Raw genomic sequence first — 12,361 nt, forward strand, 5'->3', positions numbered from 1 at the left:
CTGCATACAAAGTGAACCTGCAGATAAGGATTCCTCTCCCACATCTCATTCCAATTTGTGACTCCTTTCTGCTTTGTGCAGAAGCTCCCTGGTCAGGAGGTAGGAACCGAGGTGGAGATACTGAAAGCAGGCTCAGCAGCTGGAGAGTGTAGAGGTATCCAGACCATGACAAGGCATCAGAACAAGCTAATTCATTGCCTTCTGCCTTGTCCTTCAGCCCAGAGGAAGCAAGTTCCCAGTTCTCCAAGGACATGCACGTTCTCTGGGCTCTCTTGGAGCTTAGGAGCAGATGCAGCCATATTTCTGCTCCTTGGAACTTGCCTGGAATGGGCATCAAGAGAGGAGAGGAGAGGAGAGGAGAGGAGAGGAGAGGAGAGGAGAGGAGAGGAGAGGAGAGGAGAGGAGAGGAGAGGAGAGGAGAGGAGAGGAGAGGAGAGGAGAGGAGAGGAGAGGAGAGGAGAGGAGAGGAGAGGAGAGGAGAGGAGAGGAGAGGAGAGGAGAGGAGAGGAGAGGAGAGGAGAGGAGAGGAGAGGAGAGGAGAGGAGAGGAGAGGAGAGGAGAGGAGAGGAGAGGAGAGGAGAGGAGAGGAGAGGAGAGGAGAGGAGAGATCTCCTCTGATCCAACATAATCTTCTTGAGAAAAATATCATGCCGTACTAAATCCAGAGTTCTTCCTTTTGGTAGCATTTGTGTATGAGGGAGGCAATGGGCTTGAAAGAAATTCCCAGAGGTAGTTATAAATGATCTGCTGCCATACAGGGACAATGAGGTTTGTCTTGGGTTGAGGACAGCTCATCTCCCTGTCCTGTTACTTCTCTGAGTCCAGCAGACAGAGGGAGTCTGTGCTATCACAGAGCAAACTCAGTGGCTGAGCAGGACTGGAGAAGCACAGGCTGAGCAAGTGTATCAGAACTCACACTGATGCCATGCAAGAAACCTAGGCAAAGGCATAAAGTCTAGGGCATCAGGGTTTGCACTCCTTCACATGAGACAGCCTAGGGCATCTCTGCCATAGGAGAGGATTACATCCTGTCTCATTCAGGTTTCTCTGCAGGGGCAAAGAAGAGAAGATGCAGCACAGTTATAAGGACCTCTGGGAAATGAGCAGATCATGGCCTGCTGAACAGAATCTGAAAGAGAAGGGGAGCATCCCACATCCTCAGCAACAGATAGAGGATAAGAGCAGCCACGACGACAGGGTAGCAGACAGGGACTCTGTGTGCTGCAGCACCTGAAGAAAAGGATGTGGGAGAATGCAGAGAAGTAAGAAAATGGTGGGGGAATCACAACAAGCAAGAAGGACTTCTCTTGGGTTGTAGGTGATGATTTCTCTTCTCTCCCTTCCTTTTTCTCTTCTACTGCTGGTAGCTTACAGAGCACCAGGGCTTCTCTGCTGCTGCTCCAGGAGCTGTCTGCAGGGGAGATGCGCGAATTGCCCCGATCGGCGGAGACGTCGAGAAGGAAGGCCAGCCAGCTGGCGACAGATCTCATCTGAAGACAGAGCAAATACATGTTGAGGGATAATCAAAGTTTCCTTCAAATTCTTCACTGTCAGTATAGTTAGAAGTACATCCTTCTCTGTGCCTGCAGAAACTTTTGGAACTGCTGAATGCTCATATACATGAGGAAAGCGACTAAACCCTTAGGCCTTTGTTAATTCTCTTGTGGCTTTATTCATGTACAATGCATATTAAAATCATTCAAATTTTGCTGCAACAAAGACTGCATGAGAAATCTTGACTGGATCCAGTTTTAATTTGTGAATAGAAATACTGACAGTTACTCTTTGACCTCAAAGGAATGTAACTTTGAATAAAGGCTTGCCTGGAGTTAGTGGAGCATGATGAAGGCTGACTAGATTCAAGCCAGAATCAAGAGCTCCATAACTTTTTGGTAGTACAATATCTACTTCCTAGCGTTTTTCATGGCATGCATACTGGATCCTGCATTGCATTAGAGCTCCCCCAAAATAAGCCCAGGGAAACTACTACATATTGATTGGGTCTGGGAAATATGTGAGCTTGAAGCTTGGAGACAGTGTCAGATGGCTACAGCTATGCTTGGATTTCCTCTTCTAGGTCAGCTTGTGCTGTCACTCACCTTGCATGACCTCGTTCTCTTTGCAGACAATACGGGAGCACACCTCCTTGTTTATTATGTACATGCGCCGCACGCTGAGGGATCACCAGGATCACACCAAGGACAGTGGAGAAAGGCACAGGGACAAAAAGAGACAAAAAAGGGATATAGGTAATAAACATTATTTCATGTTTATACTCATGATGAGGAGTCAAACACTAAATCTTTAGGATTAATTAATCTAGAACAAGGCTGTTGTCAATAGAAAGGTAGCCTTCATTAAGACTTCATGATCTGGCCAAGTAGCTTACATAAGGATTACAAAATTGGACACAAAATAGCTTTTTAGTGCTGCACAGATAGTAGTTATTATGCTGTTTTATTAATCACCTTAAAAGGCAGCTCTGAGAATAGGATTAATCTCACCAACTAGTTTCCCAAAGGAAGCTCTAGTTTCAAAAGGAAACAACTGCTGAACTGGACATGCCATTTCTGGAGAGCTTTTAGGGTTTTTGTTGGGGACTACTGTTTTCTTACCTTGTAACACAGAGGTAGCTGATACACTGCTTCACAGGCTTGTGAACAGAGTACAGGCGTGTACAAGGGAACTGCTCTTCACGACAATCTGAGAACACACACACAGAGGTGCAATCCAGCATCACGGCAGCTACATGCATTCTGGCATGCATATAGTTTCACTAGGTACTGTCCTCCAAACTTCTAGTGAAGGCCTCTAGGCTCCACTTTCCATCCTCATGTCAGAGATGGGGATGGTTTAGAGAAGAAGAAAATAAGGCAAATATTTCTTATCCCCTTGCCTCATAAGACAAAAGCAAGGAAGAGTAAAGTGAAGTGTAAAACAAGCCCACTGGGAATTCTCAACACTGAAAGCACACATTTTAAGTGGGACAGACACAAACAAAATGTGAATTGTAGTTGTATGTTTCACATGCGTGTTTCTAATAGATCTACAACCTCACACTTTGGGTCACAAATTCTATTTCTTTCTTCTGGACAATCAACCCCATAGCAAACTATGATTTTTTTTTTTCCCCCCTGCATTTCCTTCTGAAACACCAGCCCTTGGCCACTCAGCAGGTCTGGTCTAGTTGTCTGCTAATTCCTCCCATCCTGAACATGCCACTAAGTGAAAGACTTCAGCTTCCACTACTGCCTTTCTCCAGTACTCGTAACACAAGGAATAGAATGAAGTGAACTCTTCAGCAGGCCTCGGGAGATGAAGCTCAGTGCTCAGACAGCACGTGCTGGGAGAGGTAACAGGGAGGGTGAAAGGGGGCCAGGGAGAAGGTGCAGGCAGCGAACTTAAACATACCTGATGAAGCTGTTGTGGTTTCACTGTCAGACTGAACTGGAAGACAAAGTTAGTGTGGTTTACCATGATTCCTTCCTAGACGTCAGATTATTCAAAACAAATACCTGGAAAGTTCTTTCAAAAGCCCTCCATTGTAACTTCTGATGTGGAAAAACCTTTTATTGTTACTAACATGAAACAAAAGAAGGTACAAAACCAGTATGAATCTAGTGCCAGCTATCTAGCCAACAATGGTAAAAATCCATTCGAGCTTTACCATGAAGCATTACCACTTCTGTTCAAAATTACACTGTAAAGACATCCCAATTTATAATTCAAAAGGCTGAGTATATGTCACTGTAATTGCCATCTATCTAGACAGGCGAAGGAGCCTGTGACTGACTCTTCTTACCAGATGGTTCTTTAATGTCTGTGACAAGGCAGCAAAAGATGGTTGGTTTTATTATTCCCTCTTATAAACCAATCCAGCTCTATCACAGTAAAACACAGTGAATTTTATTGTTTACCCAGTGACAACCTGGAAGGGAACTCAGAGGACTTGATAGGTGCAAGCTTTCATCAGTGGTAATGGAGGACTTCTCCTTTTCCTACCTACTTCACGTGCAGTAACACCATCCAGAAGCACAGACAAAACACATGGATGTAGAGAGGAGTCTTCTGGACAACAGAGCCCAGTTAGGGGCATTCAGGGAAGGAGGAATTCTGGGTGTGCAAGGAACAGGAGGAGGAGAGGGAAGGTGGAAACATTCAACTGTGAAGTGAGAATAAACTCACCAGGACTAAGAAGAACAGGTGGTGTTACAGCTGCAGCTGGAAAAAGAGAAGATGTTCTGAGAGATCTTAATTTGAGCTTTCAGTCTCTTCCTCCCTCCCACAGTTCTGCCAATGGCTCATCATTATCGATGTGTAGCCATCCCACATGCTGTTCATAGTATCACCACAATCCAACCTGTCAGGGTAACAGCAGGCTTCTCCTGTGAATATGCTGGGTTCCCTACGGCTGATGGGATGCTGTACAGCAGAGATGGGCCCCATGGTACACCTTCTATTAAGAGTTTCTTCTTGATCCCTCCACAATAAGTGTTTTGAAACTAAAGTCTGCTGTCAAGGCTTCATGTTTATCTTTTTCAGGTTTAGATGTAGGTTAGCCACAGCCACTTTCATATGGACACAGAATGTCTTTATTTATCCTCCTACAGACTGTCAAGTCTCACAGACCAAACACGAGACTCGTCGGTTGCCTTCACCTACCACCACCCACCAGGAAGATCATGCACCATATGTACATGACACTGTGCTTCCACTTTGCTCCTCCATGACAGCTGCTCAGATTGACCCACAATACTCTCGCCAGCTGATGGGCATAGTCACAGAGCGGAGGAGATACCACGGAGCTGCTCTCAAGCATGGCTGCTGGCTGGTAGCAGACATGCACGTAATCTTTCTTTTGTTGCAATGCTGTCACATTAACTGGTGAACCTGACCAATTTCTCCCCCTTGTCACTTAATGTCTTCCTCCCTGCAGCTTTCTCTGAAAGCTCAGGGTGTGTGAGCTTCGGTTGTCATGATTTCTTGCAGTGTGAACAACTTCAGACAGCCCTGCGTACACAAGGTGAGACTGCCATTTCCTTGGAGAACAGGTCATTAGCCACCCTAATTCACCTCCCTGCATGGAGCACAGGAAGGGCTCCCCAAGAGCTGTAAATGCTGGAAGAGCATGTCTAGGTGTCAAAGATGGGGAGGAGGGGTTCCCGAACATAATGGGTAATTTCTGGGGCTATATAAGTGGCATTAAAGGTGAACAAGGGGAAAAGAGGCCTGAAGTTGCTGCGAGGTAAGAACTTACCAGGTGTGCTGATGAAAGAGTCGGTGTGAACTTCACCTGGAAAAGAGAGAATGTCCTGAGAGAGATTGTCGTTACTTTTGTGGTTCCATACACAGTAAGCCACAGCTAGCTTGAATTTTCTTGGCTGCCATAATATGCTCGGGAAATAGAGGGGTTCAATCCAGTATGTACATAAACGTGGTAAACCCATCTCACCCTTATCCATTGCTCTCCCCAGTGGCTAAGCGGGAACTAGATTTCTTAGTGCACAGGTTATACTAACCCTTACTGAACTCTGGCTCACATATGGCCACGGGTAGGCATCTTGACTGGAAGGAAAAACTCATAAAACCAAAGCTCTGGCGGTTCCTGCAGCAGCAGGACAGGCAGCTGGAATACCTGCTGCACAGAAGGAGGGATGCAGCTCCAGAAGCTAGGCTTGGCTGCAAAACTTCATCAGCAGATATGTTTCTTTCAAAGGCAACTGATGGCAAAGCTAAGGTAGGTGTGATGGAGAGATAAAGTGTGAAGCAAAGGGGAACTTGGTGAACATATTCTGGTCTGGCTTCTGAATAGCTTTCTGGAAAGCCCTGGATATTGCACATGACAGGATTATATCTGGGAGACGTCTGAAGTCTAAGCCAGTGACTTCAGTTTGAAGAAAAGGCTGGCTCTTGTGGTTCCTCTGATTGCTGAAGTACAATGCAAACATGTATTTATTCTACCTTATCATGTCACAGAAATGGAAGAAGTAAGAGCTAGAGGGATAAAGCTATTTACATGCTAAAACACATTCATTATGAAGATCAGTCAATATCCTTTCTCAGTGGCCCTCACTGCTAAAGCACTGCACCACTTGTGCACCTGTATGCTCAGAATTTTCTTGAGCAGTTGTAGAGGTCCCCTAGCTTCTCAGTGCTAAAGAAATGTGACTTCTCATGGATCTCCCACAGCCCCTGACTGCAAACATAACTTCATGTAAAGTGTTTAGCACCCCAACACTACTGAATTATTTGTAAAGAACACGCAACACTTAGCAGATTGTCTTAGAAGCCTTGTTTAATCTTCACTGAAAGGCAAGGTTACAGCATCAAAAGCAAGGAAACGAAGAATAGTGTTTGCAATTAAGTAGGCTGTAACTATGTAGGTCAACTAGGTGACATGAGCTCCTAGCACACCACACGCCTGTGATACTCACCAGTTACACTATCCGGTTCTTGCCCATTGACGGCCAATGGAAACCAGTCTGCAAGGAGAGAAGACAGGAGAGTGAGGAAAGGACACAGAGTGATTTCTATAGGCTGAAGGCCTTGTGAAATTTGTTGAGATTCTTGTTTGTCCAGGAGACAACACTGCCCTCTGCTGAAGGGAGAAACGCTCTCCTCTCTGCCTCAGCCTCCACTGCTGGCTGGGTTTCCTCTACAAAAACTTCTGGATACAGTGAGTCCTGATTCTGTCACTGCTGCTTCCATCGGGGCTGAAGGTTGAGCACAGGAACCTCCAGATCCACCAGACTTTGCACTCCTGCATCACCCTTTGATGCACTTTGAAAACAAATTGCACCTTGCCTTCCCACTCTGGAGGTTGGTCAAAATCCCTGTCTGCATTTTAGAGAAGAAAGAGGAAATTGAATCATGGAAATTATTTGCTTGGAGTCACAAGAGTGAGTTGTTGGCACAGTAAGCAACAGATTGCAGGTCTTGCAGCTCCTTAAGCAAATAATTATGTGGTCCATCATTCCCCCTGGGTATGGAGCACAGAGTGGAAGATGTTTTCCCTCTCAGCCCCTGCAAGAATTTGAGAGGAAGAATGAAGGCTTGACTGTGCATGCTGTATGGCAGAGGAGAGATTGAAACTGAAGTAGACTGTTCATTTGTCCAAACATAAACGGTGAGAGAGCTGCTTCCTCCAGTAGCCAGGAATAGGAAAATATTTCCTGCTAGCCACGGAGGAGGGAAATGTCTGCATAATTGGGGGTGGATTGAAGGAAAGAGTTGGCAGGGAAAAAACCAACAGTGATCTGAGGCACTGCAGGGATGTGTGCAGGACCAGCCACGCACAGTATACCCTGCTATATTTTATTAACTCAGCCTTTAGCTTAATGGGAGCACTGCACGTGTAAAAAGACTATCTGGTCTGGAGCTTTAGTCTTAGTTCTTACTCATTCCAAGAGCTGTTACTTGCAGGCTGCAAAAGGACTCTTGGGGCCTCTATTTAATCCTGCTCTGTGGCATTACGGGACCCTGCTATTCCTTTCCACAGCCAGCTGCCAGCAAGGGCTCAGCTGCTGGCTGTTGACCCAGGGAGAGTCAGACATGTATAATAACTTACATACACACTGTAGTGGAGCCCAAAACTTTTCCTGTTCTGGCTAGTTTCGTAATGGTTATAAGCAGAGGGAAAAAAAAAATAAAAAAAATCTTTACTTTCTAAATTGTTCCTAATACAAAAGGAAGAATTCAAATTCTGACATAAACCCGACCATTTTAACACTGAAAAGTCAGCTTTTAGTACTACATCTTTTTTTTTTTTTCTTCAGATTTTCAATTACTTTAATTTATATTTGTTCAGGTGCCAATTCATATGCTTTATAAATGGTTGGATTTTGTTATCCAAGTTGCAGTAACTTCACCCTTGAAGTCTCAGAAAACTGCAACCCTAACACACCAAATCTGTAGCTGACCCAAAAACAAAAATGATGAGACATCAGGTGGTGATTCCTGCTAATTTCCAAGTTAAATACAATATTTACAAGAATTTAACAGAAATTCTAAAACAAGATACACAGAAGCAAGAAATCTTCCTTTGAGGCCTCATTTCATGTATTGTAAAAAAACAACATTTTTTTTTCTACCTTTAGCTTTGTAAGCCACCTACAAGTTCAGCTCTTGGGTGCCTTTCCTCCCTGCTTCATAGTAACAAACATGACATCCTCTTTGTGACAAATACTGTGCATGCTTCCAGGAAAAAAAAAAAAAAGTGTTATCGGGAACAAAACCAGGCTACAGTTAAAACCCAGATCCAAGCAGTGACCAAGCAACAAGGGAGGTGCATCTCAAGCTACCTATTTCGGCATGAGGGGAGGACTGAGTAGAGAAAATTGGGATAACTTGGTTTGAATGTAATAGGTGCAGTCACCTTTCTGTCATACAGTCTTTCTGTGATGAAACTCTCTCCACTCACTGGAATTAAACTTCATTTGCTGTCTGTCCTGTGTCTTCTGACTCTAATGGCTGATGCTGACCCCCTTCCTCTCCCCTCACGAAGCTGATCCTGCCAGGATTTTTGCCAAAGAAACTCCAAGCAAAGACACGAAGCACCAAAACAGAATAACAACAAAAGCTTTAAACTTTGGAGGTTAGGCTTGTCGAAACAACAACACTAAGAAGGACAAAACTTTCTGAAAACCACAGAGCCTGGTGGGGGGGGGGGGTCTCCAGCAGGAACCGCTAGGGACAGCAACTGTTTCACAACATTTTGTGGAGCATGAAGTACAGCATAATCTATAGCAAGCAGAAACCCTACCTAACCCTCTTTCTAAACTCTGAACCTGACTGTTCAGTTTATGCAAACATCCCCGTAGTGCAGGCGTTGGACCTCTGACTTGTGACTCCAGCTATTTGCTGAACGGTTGACACATAACAGGAACCAGTCCCAAGTTGCCAAATTTTTCCTTACAACCCTCTATCTACCTTGCCTTTCCTGTTCAGTCCTTTCCCCTTCACCATCCATCTACATGTCTCTGTCTTTATCCTGAGATCATTGGCACATAAACCTTTGTAGGATACTCCATGGGGCCAAGGTAGAGAACAAATCCTCCCCTTGGAGTATGGACTCACCGGCTGGGGACAAGAAGAAAGCTAAGAGACACAACAGTGTACAGGCTCCAGAGGTCTTCATCCCTGTGGACAGGAGGAGAGGAAAGATCAGTTAGGAATGGGGATACTCTCCCCTGTAGCCCAGAAACTGCCTGCAGTCTCCATCTCCTTGTCCATTTGCCTCCCATTTGTTCTTCCCAGCTTTCCTCCCACCTGTCTCCCTCCTAATCTGCCTGTTTTCCAGATGTTTCTGAAACATTTTGGGCTCAACGTGTAATTCCATCTGCCTTCTTTCCACCTCCTTTCAGTCTCCGTCCCTTCTTTCATCCAGGTGGCTAAGCCCCCCTCCACACACAAGGCCAGCATGCAAAGAAGAGTTATCTTGTTATCTCCCTCTACTCTTTGCTACTGTCACATTGTTTTAAAGGGTACGGAGAGAACAGATAAGATTCCCATCACTTACTGCTGCCCTCGGTCTCCACTTGTTTCAGCAGCAGACGCTCTGCCTTTCCCCTTCAGCGGTTCCCCCCACTTTGGCTACTGGGTAAATCACATGCAGCCACACCCAGAACATGCTCTACTTTGGGTTGTCTTCAAAATACAATTTTGGGAAGAAGTGGAAAAAAAAAAAAAAAAAGAAGAAGAAAAGAAAGAAAAAGAAGCCAGGGGGACGTTGGGACGTGGTGTCATCATGCTGCTGGAATGAGGTGGGGGGGGGGGAGCAAAGAGCAGCAGCCCACACCCTCATTCCAGAGTTTATTGTACTCCAAAGGGAGACTGCTCCTCCCATTCCCCCAGGATGGCCCAGCATCAGGATCGGATTCTTGTGTCGACATTACACATTTGGCTTTGCCCTCCTACACACTGCCCCTGCTCTCCACTGCATCGAGCCCTGTTTTCCCGTTTACTGCCCGTTTCTACCCCATCCCCGCAGTCCTCTATTCTCACCGCTCCCCTGCCCCTCTCCCGCGGGCTGACAAGCTGCAGATCCCCCCATCCCCATCCCCATCCGTGTTTTCCCTAAACAGCACGCCCGTCTCGCCATGGTGACAGGACGGACTGTAGCCTCCCCCCGCTCCCCGGGATTACAGCATTCCCAGCAGGCAGCCCCATCCAGCCTGCGCTGCCAGTGATGCTGTGCAGGAGGAATCTGAAACCACCCGGGGCCAGGGGGCAGGGGCAGGGGGCAGGGGGCAGGGGGCGAGCGCAAGCCCTGGGCGGTCCCGGACCGGGATCGGGGAGCGGGGGGGTTCCCGCCGGCGCCACCAGCCCCCGGAGCGCGAAAATAGGGCTGGCCGGCAGCCAATCAGCAGACAGAAAGGGTGGTGACGTCACTCGTCGCCAGGGGAGGGGGGAGAAGGGGAGTGACCCCCCCATCCCCGGGGGTGGGATGGGGATGGGGATATGGGGATGGGGATATGGGGATATGGGGATATGGGGATATGGGGATATGGGGATATGGGATGGGGATGGGGATATGGGGATGGGGATGGGGATACGGGGATATGGGATGGGGATGGGGATATGGGGATGGGGATGGGGATATGCGGATGGGGATATGGGGATGGGGATATGGGATGGGGATATGGGGATATGGGGATGGGGATATGGGGATATGGGGATATGGGATGGGGATATGGGGATATGGGATGGGGATGGGGATGGGGATATGGGGATATGGGGATATGGGGATATGGGATGGGGATATGGGGATGGGGATATGGGGATGGGGATATGGGGATATGGGGATATGGGGATATGGGGATATGGGATGGGGATATGGGGATGGGGATATGGGGATATGGGGATATGGGGATATGGGATGGGGATATGGGGATATGGGGATATGGGGATATGGGGATATGGGGATATGGGGGTGGGGATATGGGGATATGGGGGTGGGGATGGGGAAATCCTGCCTCCTGTTGCCTTCTCAAGCAAGGAGATGGCCGAGGCTCCCCCCCTCTGCAGCAATGCAAGACAGAAACCTTGTAGGGCAAAACTGTGTCCCGTGAGGCTTATCCTGGTAGCTAGGTAACCCTCTCTTGTTCTCAACAAATGGCAAACTATGAGTAAAGTCCAATAATACCTTGTGTGAGGTTATTAAGGAAATCCTCACTAATCCTTCATCTGCCGTGAAGGACCCAAGGAGTGATATCTGCACGCAGCAGACCTGCAGCCAGCACTTATACCTAACACCCACAGCAGCTGAGCAGTGCTCAAGGCAGAGCTGATGAGGACAGACAGAAGGGCTACCTGCTATTATTTCTGGTCCCCCCAAGACTCAGAGGTAAAGCACCGGAGGTGGGCAGCAGCAGGAGATCGACAGAGGCAATGGGGAAAGCTGGGCATTTCCATGTTCACCAGGGCGGCGTTTTGGACTGAAGCACCATCACTGTTTCAGTGGAGCCAGATACCACCAGTCCTACTTTCAAGGTCTGGCCAAAACTCAGTCCACTGGAGATGCTCAAAAGGTGATTAAACAACCCAAAGAAAGTGACAGAAGCTATAAATACTCCTTGGTTTGAGGAATCCTCTCACATCCTTGGCTTTTTTGGCATGACCAGATAGTAGCTTGTTTAGACTACATCTTTTCACACACTTTTTTTGTTTGTTTTTATTTTTTCTTCCTTTTCTTTTCTTTGTGCCTCTGTGCTGCAACTCAAGCCATGGATAACTAAAATATCTATGCAGATTAAGACCTCGTGAGATCTGAACATTTATCTGAAACCTTCCATTGATGCTGTATGTCATGGTCTAGCAATGTTACTGATGTATCACTATCTACCACAGACAGTAGGATTCAACTCTGATCCTAAACAAGGTTTCTTCAGATTACTTTTGATCTTTAAATCCTTTATTTTCAGACTGGGAGACGGTGTCCCTCCCAGGCTGCTCAGTGCGGATCAGACGATTTACGCCAGCAGCACTCCTCCGTTTGGGGAGCTTGGTGCAGACGGGCGGATGCAGGCTGGAAGCGGTTCAGTGTTTTACACACCAGGCAAACCGCAGAGAAGTAACTGGAGATGCTCCGCTGCTCCTGCTCTCTGCGGACACCGGAGGGAGCTGCAGCTCGCAGCAGTGGAAGCTCCGTTTCTTTTCTCTCGCAGCCCGAGCACATTGCTGAAGAGAAGCGGCTCCCTGCCTGCAGGCCTGATCTGGTATGAAGGCTGTCCTTTTCGCTGTCCTGTTTATCAGTGTATTGGATCCACAACTCTTCAATGCTTTGATTTGGGGGAAGGGAAATAATCTAGTTATTTTCCCCCCATCCCTGTCTCACAACATTCACAAAGATGGCTGGACAGTC

The 12,361-nt window shown here is 47.0% G+C and overlaps 1 protein-coding gene across 1 annotated transcript; it reads right to left on the reverse strand.

Annotated features, from left to right (window-relative positions):
* Positions 1-552: 552 nt before the first annotated feature.
* On the reverse strand, positions 553-9,587 carry MFAP5 (microfibril associated protein 5). Its single transcript, XM_084290316.1, has 9 exons — positions 9,518-9,587; positions 9,076-9,138; positions 6,435-6,482; positions 5,258-5,293; positions 4,186-4,221; positions 3,412-3,447; positions 2,616-2,703; positions 2,100-2,173; positions 553-1,490 (listed from the first exon to the last, which is right to left on the reverse strand). Exons 2-9 carry the CDS (start codon positions 9,134-9,136, stop codon positions 1,369-1,371), a joined length of 501 nt encoding a protein of 166 aa, XP_084146442.1. The 5' UTR covers positions 9,137-9,138; positions 9,518-9,587; the 3' UTR covers positions 553-1,368.
* Between the last annotated feature and the right edge of the window lie 2,774 nt (positions 9,588-12,361).

This window comes from Netta rufina (genome assembly GCF_964035555.1).
Source record: "Netta rufina genome assembly, chromosome: 1".
Taxonomy (NCBI): domain Eukaryota; kingdom Metazoa; phylum Chordata; class Aves; order Anseriformes; family Anatidae; genus Netta; species Netta rufina.